The sequence below is a fragment of the Lipotes vexillifer genome, unplaced genomic scaffold, assembly GCF_000442215.2.
Source record: "Lipotes vexillifer unplaced genomic scaffold, Lipotes_vexillifer_v1.1 scaffold149, whole genome shotgun sequence".
In the NCBI taxonomy this organism is placed as follows: Eukaryota; Metazoa; Chordata; class Mammalia; order Artiodactyla; family Lipotidae; genus Lipotes; species Lipotes vexillifer.
In genome coordinates this window covers 3452050-3468979 of record NW_006779962.1, presented here as the reverse complement: position 1 = coordinate 3468979, position 16930 = coordinate 3452050, and the positions used below count along the sequence as shown (strand labels likewise).

The 16930-nt window shown below is 55.7% G+C and overlaps 1 protein-coding gene across 1 annotated transcript in view; it reads left to right on the top strand.

Moving 5' to 3' along the window:
• Positions 1-16930, top strand: part of LAMC3 (laminin subunit gamma 3) — a 64232-nt gene that overhangs the window by 18575 nt on the left and 28727 nt on the right. Inside the window, exons 4-10 of the mRNA XM_007453126.1 lie at positions 3289-3455; positions 6257-6445; positions 6525-6642; positions 7897-7995; positions 10713-10849; positions 14906-15016; positions 16913-16929. Of these exons, the coding sequence (XP_007453188.1) occupies positions 3289-3455; positions 6257-6445; positions 6525-6642; positions 7897-7995; positions 10713-10849; positions 14906-15016; positions 16913-16929 (838 nt within the window). The remainder of the gene's footprint in view (positions 1-3288; positions 3456-6256; positions 6446-6524; positions 6643-7896; positions 7996-10712; positions 10850-14905; positions 15017-16912; position 16930) is intronic.

Here is a 16930-nt window from a genome sequence, read left to right as displayed (position 1 = left end):
AAAACCCTGGTCCCCGGGCTCGGCATTCGAGGCCTTCGTGACCCGCCTGCCTCCCGCCTCCCAGCACCGTTCCTGCTGCTTTTCCCACGTCAGCTGTGTTTCCGCTGCCGTCGGCGGGACACACCAGCCCTTTGCACCTGTGGTTCCTTCTGCCTGGTGGTCCGTCCCCCTTTCTTTTCTTTCTTCCTTTTTTTTTTTTGCATCTGACAGTACATTCATTCACGCCGCCTGTGCCCGTGTGGGGCAATGTTCCACACTCTCGTCTAACACATAGAACCTGCTTAAATTTCCCGTCGGACCACCGTGCTGTGGGATGTGGGCTCCAAATGAAGCTGGTTAACAGTGGCCATAAGCAGGCGCGGGACCCCAGGCTTTCAAAGCTTTGCTTCTTTCATCAGCATTCATGAGCTTATAACTGATGGAGCCCATCAACCCCATTCTTCCCCAAATCTTCCAGTAAACTTGGGTAGAGTAGGGCTTCCTGGGGACCCAAGCATGTTTTTTGTTTTTTGTTTTATTTTGCGGTACACGGGCGTCTCACTGTTGTGGCCTCTCCCACTGCGGAGCACAGGCTCCGGACGCGCAGGCTCAGCGGCCACGGCTCACGGGCCCAGCCGCTCCGCGGCGTGTGGGATCATGAACCCGCAGTCCCCTGCATCGGCAGGTGGACTCTCAACCACTGCGCCACCAGGGAAGCCCGCAAGCATGTTTAATAAGGCTTTGAGGCATCTCCAAACAGAACGAACGGTTCAGGCCACTCCAAAGCCCCACGGCCAGTGACCCAGAAAGGTCACCGAGGAGGGAGGCACCGCACTTCTGCCCCCTTCTCATGTGAGGAGAGTTGGGCTGTTCCATCGGGACCCCGGGCCCTGGCCTACATACTCCTGCAGCTTCGATCAGTGCACATTGTAGTTTAAGCATCTCGCCTCTCCAAGAAGCAGGGGCCATCCTGTACACACGTGGCCACTTGGTACTGGGGCCTCCAGGCACAAATGACGTCTTCAATGTAAACACTCCCTCATCAGGCTCCTTCTTGGAAAGGAGAGAGGAGACAGATGTGTTCCCGCCCCAGGCAGACAGTAACCAGATCAGTCCCCAGTAATCACGTCGCACGCCCCAGATTAACAAGGATAGGAAGCCAGGGCAGGGTGTGCTGGCTGTCAGGGAGACCACCCTGCAGGTGGGGACCCTGTGGGAGGTCGGGGGGACCACCCTGCAGATGGGGACCCTGTGGGAGGTCGGGGGGACCACCCTGCAGATGGGGACCCGGCGAGGCTGGAAACGTGAGGGACAAGCATCCCAGGTGGAAGAGCCAGCATGTACGAGACCCAGGCTTGAGAAACGAGGCAACAGCTCTGCAGCTGGAACGGGGGGCGTGGAGACGGCCGGAAGATTGTCGGGGCCATGGACCAAGTTTATGCAGTCAGTGGGGAGCTGCTGAGGATTTGGCCAGGGTAGTGACAGGGTCGGATTTCTAAGACACGCCAACCCCTAACATCGCAGGGGGGCAGATAAGAGGAGAGAGAAGCAGCTGGTTGGGCAGAGCTGGTGCTAGGATGGGAGAGGTGTGGATCTGAAAGCTATTTAGGGTGGGAAGCCAGCTCCACGTGGGAGTGGTGGCCCATGGGGGTAGGGGGCGAGGGGCTTCCAAAATTCAAGGACGTTTAGGTGGCGTTCGGAGAGGTGAGGATGTCTGGGAAGGGAGCACGGGCGCAACTGCCTACACGCAGGGTGTCTGCACCCTCTGGAGGCTGGGAGTGAAGGGGAAATGGGGGGTGTCTGTGGGGGCCCCTCTGCTTCTCTTCCTCCCCCGCCACTCCCACACTTGATTCAGGTCAAACCGCCCGGGAGCAGGGCCTCTCCAAGGATGGTGGATGGCGGTGAGCTGCAGCGTCTGCCGTCAGGGGGCTTCAGGACAGAGAACATCCGGGCCCCAGCTGCCAGAGCCAGACCACCCTCAGGCCAGCAGCTGGCTGGGGGGCAGTGGCCCGGCAGCCTGTGTCCCACAGTGGCCTGTAGGAATTTCACTCCTTCCCTTGGGATCAGAGGGCTTCGTGGAGGAGGGAGTGTTTGCAACATCCCCTTGGGGCTGTGGATGGTCCCTTGTCCCAAGACGGGTGACCACTGTCTCCCAAGACTGCCTGGTGCCCGCCTCACCCCTGCCGGAAGTTCTGGGCATTACCTGCCTACCCTGAGCTCCCAGGGAGGCCAGGCGAGGAAACAGTGCTCTGTGACCTTCCCAAGCCCTGTGTCCCCAGTACCACGGGTACTGGCAGTGTTCTTCAACATCCACTTGGGACGGAGCGTGGAACATAGCTCATGGGGAGACACCAGGTGGCCATAGAGGAATGTCTAGGAGCTCAGGGTCTGCGTGGAGTAGGAGAGAACGGGGTTCAGATTCTAGCTCTGCCGCGTAGCGTTCGTCACCTCATGGTCTGAGCCTCAGTTTCCTCATCTGTGCAACGTGCATAGTTATGGGCCCTCCTGCTGCAGTGGTGGAACTCCAGAGACATGATGTGAGCTGATTGCTCTGTTGGGGGCCGCTACAGAGGAAGGCTGGGAGCTGGGAGCCATGGCCATCCTCTGTGTGCCTCAGCCTGGCCACCCGGGATGGGGGCGATGACCCCACCGGCTCAGGCTCAGCTGAGCACGCTGTGTGGCCCCCTGAGCACCTTTGTTCCTGCCTGATTCTGCCTGTCTGACTCTGCAGGAGGGGGAGTGGGGCAGGCCCAGGGCTGCCCTCAAAGGCACAGGCTCACTGGGGTCTTGAGATGAGCTGGGGGCTGCCCTGTGTAAGGCGCAATCTCCTTCTCATCCCTTTAGACACGAAGGAGGGGGCATGAGGCGCCTCCCCGGCTGCCTCCACGTCCCACCCACTGCCCTGAGAGCTGGCCCACCCTCTAGCCAGGAGACTGAGATGACTTATTCCTGGGTCCCCCTCGGCCCCTGGGTGTGGTGCCTTCAGTGGCAGCATCGAGAACTTGACCATTACTAACTGGTGGCCTCGGGCAGCCTGTCTGTGCCTCTGTTCCTCCGTCTGTTAAATGGGGATCATAGTGGGCTTGTGAAGACGCGCTGGGTTTACACGTGTACAGAGCTCAGAACAGCCCAGCGCGGTCGGTTCCGTTACTGTTGCCCCGGGCACACAGCAGGAGTTCAATAAAGCTCCGTAGCTGAGCGGCAGAATGAGGAGCTCACCCGAAGGTGGGGCTACGTGGTGATGAGCCCCTTCTCCGCCGGCACCCCCCCAGCTTCCGGACACCCCCCACCCCCATGTTCTTTTTCCAGGTGCAAGTGCAACGGGCACGCCAGCGAGTGTGGCCCCAACGAGGAGGGCCGGCTGGTCTGCCGATGCCAGCACAACACCGTGGGCACGGACTGCGAGCGCTGCCTGCCCTTCTTCCAGGACCGCCCGTGGGCCCGGGGCACAGCCGAGGCGGCCAGCGAGTGTCTGCGTGAGTGTCCTGGGACTTCGGTGGCCGGAGGCCGGGGGTGCAGGCCAGGAGACAAACTCCCCATCCCTGGCAGCGGGGCTGCTCCTGGAGGGCCTGGCCGCAGCTTTTGGGGCTCTAAATCCTGTGCAGGTATGAGGAGGAGCTGAGGGGGGTGCTGGAGGGGCCACGTGATCCTCCGTCCTCACCCCCCCCAGGCAGCCCCTCAGACCCAGTCTCCCCAGGTAGAGGCATGCGTGGCAGGAGGGCTGAGAAGGACCCCCAACTTGTTCCTTTGTGTCAGCTGCTCCAGCCACAGCTGTCGATCAAAGCCAGGCCACCCCAGGTCCTGGGGTTGCTGACCTGCCCACCCAGCCTCTCCTGCAGGCCCCTAGGCAGCCCTTCGCTGGCCCGGCCCCCATGCGACATGGCTGGCACTGCCTAACCTCACAGACACGCTGGAGAGGATGTTGCCATCATACTTTTTCCAGGGATGGGGGCCGCGCATGGGGTGGGGGGCTCCTCCCAGCCTGGCATGCCCCTCCAGCTTCCCTCTGTCCCCAAGCCCTGCCCTCTGACAGTCATCTGGCTTGCTCCGGGCTCCCATGTGTGTGGCTGGTCGTCGCTGGGCACCAGACTCCACCTAGCTCTGCTGCTGGCAGGAGGCATGTCTTCATGTGCAGGCGCTCCTGACGGCTCAGCCTCTGGACCCACTGTGCTCCTGGGGCTTGGGCTGCTGGCATGTAGAGCTGGGGTGGGGAGAGGACGGCTTGTTCCATGGAACAGGATGCTGTCTGCAGGAGCTTCCCGGGGCCACTGTGGCCCTAATGAGTTCCTGCTGCCCTTGCTGGCCTGCCTCCACCAGGAAGTCCTCTCGGGGTCAAGGAAGCTGGCTGGCTCACCCATTCTGAGTCTGGGGCTCTCTCCATGGTGGGGACACAAAAGGCCAGATTGCTTCTCCCGTCAGGTCCTCACCCCTGAGGTCACGTCTCTGTCCTCCCGGCCTGGAACCTGCGGTTCGTGCCTGATCCCTCGCGCTCCCCAGTCCGGGCAGCCCCTGAGCCGCATTCACATCCCCCCCCAATCCATCTGACTGTGTCCTTCAACACGGTCGACACTGTGGTCCGGCCGGTCACCCCTCCTCTGAGCATCTGAAGCCCCCGCCTCCCTGCTCTCCCAGCCCCCATACCCTGCCCGCCACCCAGCTGAAGGCACTTTCAAGTGCAGATGTGATTCCACGGAGCCCCTTGCTCCAAGGTGAAGTCCACTGACCACGGCTGGCTGCCCAGCCTCCCTGGATCAAGCCCTGGCTGACCCCTTGACCTCATAACTGCCCCTGCGCCCCTCCCTGTCCCGGCACAGTGCACAACGCCCCCACCCTCTGCCCTGCCCATCACATGACATGCCACCCTCCCACGCCACACTGGGTGAACCTTGCTTCTCTGCCTGTGCCATAACTGTCCTCTGCCCTCCTGTCTGGGACTCTCCCTTCCCTTTCCTCCCCTCCTTTGCCTGGACACTTCCTTCCTGCTCACCCTTCAGGTCCCACTTAGCTGTGGCTTCCTCCGGGAAGGCAGCTGTAGGGCCCTCCTTTCACCTCCCGGAGCCTCCCTGCCTCTCCCATCACAGCCCTTCACCTGCAGGATATTCACCTGCTTGCTGCATCTGACCTCCATCAACAGTGGGACCATGTGTGCGGGCACTGGTCCACACCATGCTGGGCTCACCACGGGAGCCAAGATGGAGCCGATCTTTGGTACATACTTTTTTTTTTTTTAACATGAATGTACTTTGTTTTTTTTATTTATTAGTTTTGGCGGCATTGGGTCTTCGTTGCTGTGCGAGGGCTTCTCATTGCGGTGGCTTCTCTTGTTGTGGAGCACGGGCTTTAGGTGTGCAGGCTTCAGTAGCTGTGGCACGTGGGCTCAGCAGTTGTGGCTCGCGAGCTCTAGAGCGCAGGCTCAGTAGTTGTGGCGCACGGGCTTAGTTGCTCCGCGGCATATGGGGCCTTCCCGGACCAGGGCTCGAACCCATGTCCCCTGCATTGGCAGGCAGATTCTTAATCACTGTGCCACCAGGGAAGTCCCTTTGGTACATACTTTTTAAAAATGTAGGAAGAGTAAGCTGGGACGAAGTGAGAGAGTGGTATGAACTAATATATACTACCGAATGTAAAATAGATAGCTAGTGGGAAGCAGCCGCATAGCACAGGGAGATCAGCTTGGTGCTCTCTGACCACCTAGAGGAGTGGGATAGGGAGGGTGGGAGGGAGACGCAAGAGGGCAGAGATACAGCGATATATGTATATGTATAACTGATTCACTTTGTTATAAAGCAGAAACTAACACACCATTGTGAAGCAATTATACTCCAGTAAAGATGTTTTTTAAAAAATGTATTTAGTGAATGAAAGGTGACTTGTGTTTTCCATGCTTCTGAGTGACCTCATGGTCACTGGGGATCAGATTCACATACTCTTATGGCTCAGAGGATCCACAGGAGATCTTGGAGGGAGCCACGCTGCCACTCGAGAAGGTAGCCAGTCTGTGATCCATGACCAGGTGACTGTACATCCTGGCTTGCCTGGGAGGGTCCTTTGTGTGGGTATATTTATTAATGGTGCCCCCTTTGTTCTCGAGAGTGTCCTGTTTTGGAAGATCAATTGACTGGTCTCCAGATCCTTGATCAAGCCAGGCCTGAACTCCATCCTTGCCCTTCCTCCAGCTGCCTGCTCACTCACTACAAGGAAGCTGATTGACCCATACTCCCATCCTACCATGTGCCACGGCCCCTCTCACACACCCTCCCCCACCTCCTGCCCACAGCTTGCAACTGCAGCGGCCGCTCTGAGGAGTGCATGTTTGACCGGGAGCTCTTCCGCAGCTCGGGCCATGGTGGGCATTGCCTCCGCTGCCGTGACCACACAGCCGGGCCACACTGTGAGCGCTGCCGGGAGAACTTCTATCGCTGGAAGCCACAGATGCCATGCCAGCCCTGTGACTGCCACCCAGCAGGTGAGTGGGCCGCGCTGCCCCGGCCCCCACCCTCGCCCACCGCCACGGGCTCCTGCTGCCCTGTGCCCTTCCTCCCCAGGCTCCCTGCACCTCCAGTGCAATGACTCCGGCACCTGCATCTGCAAGCCCACGGTGACGGGCTGGAAGTGTGACCGCTGCCTGCCCGGGTTCCACTCGCTCAGTGAGGGCGGCTGCAGGTGAGGGCGGTGGGGACAGTGGGTATAGATGACCCAGCAAGGGCGCACGGCGGCAGATTTGGACTGAATGATGGGAAGCAGGAGGGAGAGTCCCAAGCCCCTCGGAAGGCAGAGTTGGCAGCAGGTGGTTACCCGGGGGCGGAAGAGGAAGAAGGGATGAAGGCTGACCCCCTGGGGTTCTGCTTCAGGCACCTGGGCGCAGGGAGGCCATTCATGGCAAGGGGAGCACAGGGTGGGGAGAGGCTGAGTCTGCAGTGCTCGTGGGGCATCCAGGGGGACAGAGATGGGCAGGGGCTACTGGGGTCTGGACATAGAAGAGGGTCTAACACTTTACTATCACTTGATTGAGAAAATACACAGTGACCCCCCCCAAAATAAAGCCCTTATAAATTCAGAAGTATTATTAAATGACCTTGGCTTTGGTTCAATTGCACCAGTCTCCTTGTGTATTTGAAAGGCAGTGGAAATGCCACTGAGGAGGTTTGGGGAGTCTCAGATCTCTCTCAAAATACTCAGTCGTTCAGGCATAAAACTGGCCATTCGGTGGGGACCTGGATGCTTCCCCAGGGTCTCTATGGCCTCTGGGCCTCTGTACATGCCACTCCTACCCTGGAGCATTCTCTTCTCTCTCAACACCCTGCCTCTCCCCGGCCTGTGTCTGAACAAAGTCCTACTCATTCTTTAATTTTCAGCCAAGGTACAACTCCCCACCTTGTTCCCACTCCAGACACCTCATTGGTGCTGCCACAGCCTCTTCTTGTACATTCTCTCCCATAGCTTGTATCAAAGTACGGCATCTACCTGTTTGCCTGTCCATCCTCACTGGACTCTAGGCTCTGTGAGGACAGGGACCGTGTCTTACCAGATGGGGGGATGGATGGATGGATGGGTAGATGGATGGGTGGGTGGATGGAAAATGCATGGATGGGTAAGTGAATAGGTGTGTGGGTGGGATGGATAGAAGGATGGAAGGATGAATAAATGGATCAGTGGTTGGAAGGATGCACAGATGGATGAATGAGTGGATGGATAAGCAGGTGGGTAGGCAGATGGATCACTGTTCAGGTGAGTGGATGGGTCACTTCCTTCACTCAGTGGGAACAGTAGAGCCAGGGGGCAGGCTCTTGGGTCAGGCTGCCTCCTGTTCCTCTCGGGCGTGGGGAAGGATAGAGAGATTCCTTCCAAGGAGGGTGGGTTATTCCCACTCTGGATTTGCTCGTTGGACGCTTTCCTCTTGTCCTCTCTCTTTGGCAGACCCTGTACCTGCAATCCCGCTGGCAGCCTGGGCACCTGTGATCCCCGCAGTGGCCGCTGTCCCTGCAAAGAGAATGTGGAAGGCAACCTGTGTGACAGGTGGGTGAACCGATCCAGTAATAAGCCTGCTGGAAGTGACCTCAGTGGTGGTGGGAGGAGCAGGGGCCATCATCCTCCCAGACTTGGGCAACCCCACCACCTGGCAGCCTTCCTGGAGCACCATGGATCTGACACCCAGGAAGTTATCTAAAGACTTTACAACACCATTTATGCTTTGACCCACCACCACTGAGAGTTCATAAGCTGTGAAAATACATCTTTTTTCTCCTAGCTCAGAATCCTGAAAAGAAAGAGCTAGAAAGGATAGGAGAGACCATCTAATCCAGGGAGAGCAGATACATGGTACTCGTACCACAACCCTCCCATCTCACACTCAGGGCAGACATCACTAATAGAGTGCTACCACAACCCTCCCATCTCACACTCAGGGCAGACATCACCAATGGACCACAGCAGTTTACCATGAGCTCTACTGTAACCTCAGAATCCTTCTCTACGCCCTGCTCCAAGAAGCTGCCACCAGTTGAGCTGAGATTCAAGCTTGTTTGCCATCCTTGCCATCCTATCATGGTACAAGCGGAGCTTCTAAGGCTCAACGAGGCAGAAGGACTTTTCCCTGCCCTTCCTCCTTCATGTGTTTAGGGGGCCTCCTAGCCCCAGCAATGGGCTGGCAGACAAATGTGGGTTTACGTCCTTGGGCACACTCTGTCCCCTCTTCCTGGCTTCATCTCCAACCTCTGAAGCCTTTGCAGCCAGCATGGGGTGTGCCAGGGCCTCTTTGATCCTCTGGCCATGCGCCATGTGTGGGGAACCTGACACGACAGTATATTGTCAACTCTACTCTTGCCAGACTATGTTGGGCCTCTACTGGCTCAGGAAGAAGCCCGGCCTTGACTCTCACCTTGTCCACGTGGGGCCTGTGGGTCCCGGGCTGGGAGGTGGACTCCCTGCTGGGTCTTCCTCCCCCAAGACCCCTCAAGCTGAAGAGACAGAGTGGAGTTGGCGGACTAGATCCCACTAACTCTACTCCACTGCCTCGTACCTTGAGGAGGTCTGCCTCTGAGCCTCACTTTACCTGTTTGTGAGATGGGGGGCTGGTGAGATGTGTTCGTTGGAGCTGGCCCAGCTTTGGGGTAATTGGCAGCTTCTTATGAATTGGATTCCTCCACCTGGGTCGGCCCGAACGGAGCCCCCATGGTGCAAACCAGGAATATGTGTTTGTAAAAGGCCTCTGCAGGGCTCCTGGGAGAAATGGCTGATTCTGGGGCTGGGGCGGGGAAAACACAGGATGAGCCCGAAGCATCTTGTAGAAAGCAGGGAAGTGCTTCAAAACAAAACCAGACAAAGACAAACCCAGAAAACCCCAAACCAGGATGGGGGCCCGTGTCAAACGGACATGAGCGCCAACCTGAAAGAGTTCCCAGAACTGGAACAAAATAAATAACAACAATATCGGATTATAACCCAAAGTATAAAATAAACATCCACGAGTCCACACTGATATAAATAGATGAGTGAATAAATAAATAAAGGGGGATGAAGGGACAAATCTTCCTGGCAGAAGAATTCCACATTATAAATGGAGAAGGGATGAGGGAAATATTAAAGCGCTGTTACAGTATCAGAGTAACGATCACTGTAGGCCAGAGCCGCTGATGAATGCTGAAATTCGTGGGCAGAACTTGAGGGAGAAACAGGATATTTGCCTGGCCCCCAAATATCTCCCTGAAAATATTCACTAATTACTGTGGTGCTTTCACCATAGCTCCACGATTCTTTGATTACTGCCCCCCTCCCAGAGGTGGAGCTTAATTCCCTTTCCCTTGACCCTGGGCTAGATTTAGTGACTTGCTTTTGACGACCAGAATGTGGCAGTTTTGCAGTGGAGAGACCTGGCAGGGACTTCCCTGGTGGTCCAGTGGTTTAGACTCCGCACTCCCGATGCAGGGGGCCCGGGTTCGATCCCTGGTCAGGGAACTAGATCCCACATGCCACAACTAAGAGTTCGCGTGCAGCAACTAAAGATCCCGCACATGGCAACGAAGATCCTGTGTGCTGCAACTAAGACCTGGCGCAGCCAAATAAATATTAAAGAAAGAAAGAAAGAAAAGAAAAGAAACCCGGCAGGCAGCGCCTTAACTAAATGGTGAAGGTTAACTTTACCAGTGATGTCATACGTGACCAGTGATGTCATACATTACCACTGACATCACACAGGTATCATTTACCCTGATATGATGTGAGAAGACGGGCACTTTGCCTCTATTTCTTCCCCAAACCCACAGCCCCAGTCTAATCTTGAAAAACACCAGACAAACCCAAATGGTGGACATTCTACAAAATATCTGACCAGTACTGTCAAAAGTGTCTGGGAAAGACCGAGAAGCTGTTACAGATGAGATTAAGGGCACCGCTAAATGCAATGCCATGTCCTGGATGGGATCCTGGAGCAGAAAACAGACGTTCGTGGAAAAGGGGGAGAAATCCTAATAAAGTCTGGGGTTTAGGAAATAACGTTAATCGGTGTTAATTTCTTGGCTTTGATAAACGTACCCTGGTAATGGCAGATGTTAACTTTAGGAAAAGCTGGGTGAAGAGGCCATGGCAACTCGTGTCTACAATCTTTGCAACTTTTCTGTAAATCTGAAATTAAAACAACTTTCCCCAGTGATTCTGGGCTCCGGGTAGTCTAGCTGGGATCCCCCGAATGTAGCCAATTCATCTGGCCCCCGTGGGCGTGTCCGCCTCCATTGCAGATGTCGCCCGGGTACGTTTAGCCTGCAGTCCCACAGCCCAGCCGGCTGCAGCAGCTGCTTCTGCTATGGCCACTCCAGGGCGTGTGCGGCCGCTGCCCGCTTCCAGGAGCACCACATCCTCTCCGACTTCCGCCGGGGTAAGAAGTCCCCCCCCTGCAGCCACCTCCAAGGGGTCTGCTCACAGCACAGCTGGGACGGGCGGTCCTGGGTCCTGCTCTGGGGAGATCCTGCGATGGTGGTATGGGTGGGTGTGGAAAGGAGGGGGCAGCCTCGGGCCCCAGCCCAGGCGTCTCCCACAGGCCCACACACGGGCCGTGCCCCTCTGGGTCCGTCACTACCCCCAGCACCTACCTGCACCCCTCGGCTCCCTCCTGGCCGCTGCTGTCTTCCTCAGCCTCCAGCAGGGGTGGGGGGTGGGCACCTGGCAGCCTTTGGAGCCTGTGGGGGAATTTCCAGTTGCTCGTTGGCCCCCTAGTGCTGGGGATCCGGGCTCAATCCCCTGGCCTCCATTTATTGAGCACCTGCTATATGCTAGGCGCCATGCTGAGCTCGTTATGTCCGTGGAACCTCCTGGATTCCCTGGCAGGTAGATATTCTCATCCCCATTTTACAGATGAGGCACCTGAGGCCCAGAAAAGGAAGGTCATGTAACTTAGTTGTTGGCACCTTCGGTTCATGAGCTCCTGAGTTTTGCTCTTCACTGCTGTGCAGGTCTTCTCTCTAGGTCCAGGGGTGCTGTGGGGACCTGGGTCCCCAGCTCCAGGTGGATCTTTGGAGCAGGAAAGCAGTGGAGCTCTGAACTCTGCATTAAATCATGGCCTGCGTGGGTCCCTTCCATGCCCACTGAGTCTCCCCACCCCCGCATCTCCCCCAGGGAGCTAGAACCTCAGGGCTGGCTCTGGGGCGCCCCAGATGCAGGGGGAGAAGTGCGCCCTCTGCTGGACACCACGCAGAAAGCAGGACCGAGCGGGGCTTGGAATGGGGACCGCGTTGCGGTCACTTGGGCTGTAGTCCAGGATGTCAGCGTCAGAAGGGACTCATTTTATAGATCCTAGAATAACATCACGATCCTCCTCACTTGGAGCCAAGCCCTGGGTTTGGCACTTCAGTCTCAGCATCTCACGTGATCTCACTAACACCCTCGGCCAGCAGTTCTCAAACTCTTTGATCTCTGGATCCCTTCATGCTCTTGAAAATTAGAGAGAACCTCAAAGTCCTTTTGTTTAGGTGGGTTGTTTATACGGATATTTTCTGTATTAGAAATTAAAACAGTAGTTTTTAAATATCTGTGTATTAATTCATTTACAGATGACCGTAGTAAACTTATAACAAAATATAACTTCTGCCTGTGAAAAATAACCCTCTTTTTAAAAGACAAAAAACTCTGAGAAGAGTGCTACCCGTTTTACATTTTTGCACATCTCTTTAAGGTCTGGCTTAATAGAAGTCAGCTGATTCTTACCATGGCTTCTGCCATTTAGTCTGTTGTGATAGCACACATCCTGTATCTTCTGGAAAATTCTCACTGTAAGAAAGAGAATGAAAAACGCAAATAACATTTTAATGTTATTTAGAAGATAGTTTGACGCCATGGACCCCCCTGAAATAGCCTTAGGGATCTCCCAGGATATTCAAACCAACTTGAGAACTGCTACCGGGACCACAGTACCTCATTGCCTCCATTTTGCAGATGAGGCACTAACCGGCTTCAGAGAGGTTAAGTAACTTGCCCAGGGTCACACAGCCAGCAAAGGGGCAGACAAAGTCTAGCATGGAGGAGCCCCGGACTTCCCCTTTCTGACCTCTTTCTGTTTCTTCATCCCTCCCTCCTCACCCCTTGGGTGCCCCAGGTGTTGGGCCTCCACCGTATTCTCCAGCTGTCCCCCTGGAGAGCACCCTCTGGAGGTCACTTGCTCTGTGCCCGACTGTGCCTGGTGTACTGCCATCACCAGAGGGAGGGTGGACTGAACTGGGACTGGGCTCCCACCCTGACCTGGCCACTTGCCAACCAGGTGGCCTCCCTGGGTGCAGTGGGGCTTGTGGCACACACACCTGGAAGGACGGGGTGGTGAGGTCACGGGCAAGGAAATCCTTTGAAGACCTGAAGACAAGGTCTAGTCCAGTCTTGTTAGAGACTGCCCACAGTGGGGTCTCCGGGCTGTCCTCATGTCCTCATCATGTGCTCAAAGCCCAGTGAAGGGGACTTCCCTGGTGGTCCAGTGCTTAAGACTCCATGCTCCCAGGGGGCCCAAATCATGGCCTGCGTGGGTCCCTTCCATGCCCACTGAGTCTCCCCACCCCCGCATCTCCCCCAGGGAGCTAGAACCTCAGGGCTGGCTCTGGGGCGCCCCAGATGCAGGGGGAGAAGTGCGCCCTCTGCTGGACACCACGCAGAAAGCAGGACCGAGCGGGGCTTGGAATGGGGACCGCGTTGCGGTCACTTGGGCTGTAGTCCAGGATGTCAGCGTCAGAAGGGACTCATTTTATAGATCCTAGAATAACATCACGATCCTCCTCACTTGGAGCCAAGCCCTGGGTTTGGCACTTCAGTCTCAGCATCTCACGTGATCTCACTAACACCCTCGGCCAGCAGTTCTCAAACTCTTTGATCTCTGGATCCCTTCATGCTCTTGAAAATTAGAGAGAACCTCAAAGTCCTTTTGTTTAGGTGGGTTGTTTATACGGATATTTTCTGTATTAGAAATTAAAACAGTAGTTTTTAAATATCTGTGTATTAATTCATTTACAGATGACCGTAGTAAACTTATAACAAAATATAACTTCTGCCTGTGAAAAATAACCCTCTTTTTAAAAGACAAAAAACTCTGAGAAGAGTGCTACCCGTTTTACATTTTTGCACATCTCTTTAAGGTCTGGCTTAATAGAAGTCAGCTGATTCTTACCATGGCTTCTGCCATTTAGTCTGTTGTGATAGCACACATCCTGTATCTTCTGGAAAATTCTCACTGTAAGAAAGAGAATGAAAAACGCAAATAACATTTTAATGTTATTTAGAAGATAGTTTGACGCCATGGACCCCCCTGAAATAGCCTTAGGGATCTCCCAGGATATTCAAACCAACTTGAGAACTGCTACCGGGACCACAGTACCTCATTGCCTCCATTTTGCAGATGAGGCACTAACCGGCTTCAGAGAGGTTAAGTAACTTGCCCAGGGTCACACAGCCAGCAAAGGGGCAGACAAAGTCTAGCATGGAGGAGCCCCGGACTTCCCCTTTCTGACCTCTTTCTGTTTCTTCATCCCTCCCTCCTCACCCCTTGGGTGCCCCAGGTGTTGGGCCTCCACCGTATTCTCCAGCTGTCCCCCTGGAGAGCACCCTCTGGAGGTCACTTGCTCTGTGCCCGACTGTGCCTGGTGTACTGCCATCACCAGAGGGAGGGTGGACTGAACTGGGACTGGGCTCCCACCCTGACCTGGCCACTTGCCAACCAGGTGGCCTCCCTGGGTGCAGTGGGGCTTGTGGCACACACACCTGGAAGGACGGGGTGGTGAGGTCACGGGCAAGGAAATCCTTTGAAGACCTGAAGACAAGGTCTAGTCCAGTCTTGTTAGAGACTGCCCACAGTGGGGTCTCCGGGCTGTCCTCATGTCCTCATCATGTGCTCAAAGCCCAGTGAAGGGGACTTCCCTGGTGGTCCAGTGCTTAAGACTCCATGCTCCCAATGCAGGGGGCCCAGGTTCGATCCCTGGTCAGGGAACTAGATCCTGCTTGCTGCAACTAAGAGCCTACATGCTGCAACTAAAGATCCGGTGCGCCACAGTTAAGACCCGGCACAGCCAAATAAATAAATATATATTTTAAAAAAGAAAAAAGCCCACTGAAGGGGCAGGGCAGGCCCAGAGGTCTGACTGTGCCCCAACACAGCCGGGTCTCTGAGCCTCCCAGCTCCTCCTGGAGCCACCTCCCACCCCAAGACCCCCATCCTGATCTGGAATGGGGTTCCAAGCTGCCTGGCTCTGGGCACGGAGAGTTTGCTAGCACCAGCCGGCTCTCATCCCCCCCGCGACCTGTCTCTAGAACAGTCTCTCCCCTCCCTGGGTCCTGGTGTTTCAGGCTGCACCCAGACCTCTGGGGGTCGTCCTTGGGACCCAGGAAAGGGTGTGAAGTGGGAAGGGGCAGAGGCCACCCTCCAGGGCCTCACAGGGGCCCTGTGTGTGTGTTTGCTGTCCAGGAGCTGAGGGCTGGCGGACCAGAAGCATGGGGGGCCCAGAGCATCCTGCACAGTGGAGCCCGAGGGGGCTTCTCCTGGACCCAGAGGGCAAGGAGGAGCTCACAGCACCAGGTACCTGCCTCCACAGGCAGGGGCAGGGCTGCCCGCGTTCATCTCCTGTGGCTGCTGTCACAGATCACCACCAACTTAGTGGCTAAAAGCAACGCAGATGTATTCTCTTAGTGTTCTAGAGGTCGGGAGTTGAAAACGGGTCTTTCTGGGCTGAAATCGAGGTGTCGGCTGGGCTGGGCTCCTTCTGGGGGACGCTCTGGGGGAAAATCGTTCCCTGGCCTTTTCCAGCTTCTCGAGGCGGCCTGCGTCCCTCTGCTCATGGCCCCTTCCTCCTCCTTCAAAGCCGGTCAAATCTTTCTCACATTGCGTCTTCCTGACACCACCTCTTTTGCATTCCTCTCCCGTCTCTGAAGGCCCCTTGTGATTACATTGGGCCCAGCTGGAAAATCTAAAATAATCTCTCTACTTTAAGGTCCGGCTGATTAACAACCTTAATTGCCCCCGCCATGCAGCATAACATATTCACAGATTTCGGGGATCAGGACCTGGACACTTTGGGGGGCCATTTTCCTGCCGACCACGTGCCCCGCAGCCTCTGCTCCCTCATCACAGCCTTGCCACCCAGGGCTCCCTCAGGCCACTGTTGCACCCCAGACAATCCCTGCGCGTTTCCCATCAGCGTCTCACCCCGCCAGGCCACCACACCTCCATGCCCGGGACCATGGTATTCCTGTAGAAACAAGAAGTTCTAGATTATTCTGAGCCACTCCCCACCAACTAGGGCAGCTTTGGTCTCCTGGAAACTGTATCAGACCAGGAGCCTGGAGCCCATTCTTAGCTCCACTGTGGCCAGATTTGGGTCCACTGGCTCCCTTCACCCAGTCCTGCCCATTCCCTCTCTCTGCAAGAGGGGCTAGAGAGGGGCACTCAGACATCTGAGGAACTGTGTGGATGCAGCACCCATGTGCCCTGCAGCCAGGAAATAACGGACATGGGGTCATCGGGTCCCCTCCTGGGGCAGGTGTTCCAAATTCAGAAGCCCGAGAGCTTCTGAAAGAAAGAAAACACGCTCTGTTCCCTCTCTGCTTTGTCAACGGATATAAGAAGGAGTTATTCACTCAAGTGTTTGCTGGGTTCTCTGCTGGGTGTGCTGGGCACACTGCAGTGGGCAGGGCAGGTGGTGGGCGAACTCAAGCGTTTTGATTTCACTTCTTTTTACGCACACCTTCAACAAACACTCTCGTGAGTACAGAAGGCCTGAGGGGAGGGAGGATGGGGTGTCTTTTGGTCCCTTTCCTTCTGTGTCATGATTTTACGCCTAAGCACTTGGCTAATACAGAGAAATGACCAAGTAAGACGGGCTATGATAGGGCCCCTCGGTCCTTTATGCATCTGCCTTCTTTCCACTGGAAGCAAGTTCTGATTCCCGTGGAAAGTGTGGCCCTTGGGGGCTGCCAGTGCCCCTACTTAGTCACACGTGTAGCACGCTTGCCTGGTACTCGCTTTGAGCCTCACTAAATGCCGTGGATGCGGGTCCCTAGGGATTCTGAGCTCACGGGGTGTTGGGCGTCATGAGCGCTGTGTGAACGGGCAGGCAGGTGCCACCGCCTTGCATACTGTGAGTTTCTCCTCTGCTTCTGTACAGACTCCCTTATCCCATGGCACTTGACTTACAAAACCCAAGTTCCAAGATAAAAGTCTTAAGAGTGTCAAGATAGTGACAGCAGAGCGTTAAGCCAGGCGTGGGGCCCCAGGTAGCTGCCAGGGTCACATGCCCAGGAAGCCAGCCCTGTCTGTGGAGGTATGAGTGGGCCACCCTCAGCGTCTTCTGTGCAGGGACCCTTTGATTTGGTAGTTTTATCTTTTGAAGGTTTAATTGCCAATAAAATCATTGTAGACATTTAAAATCCAGCTAATTAATTGAAGACCGTCAAAGCTGCCCTCTCTTGTCTTTAGAGAAGTTCCTGGGAGACC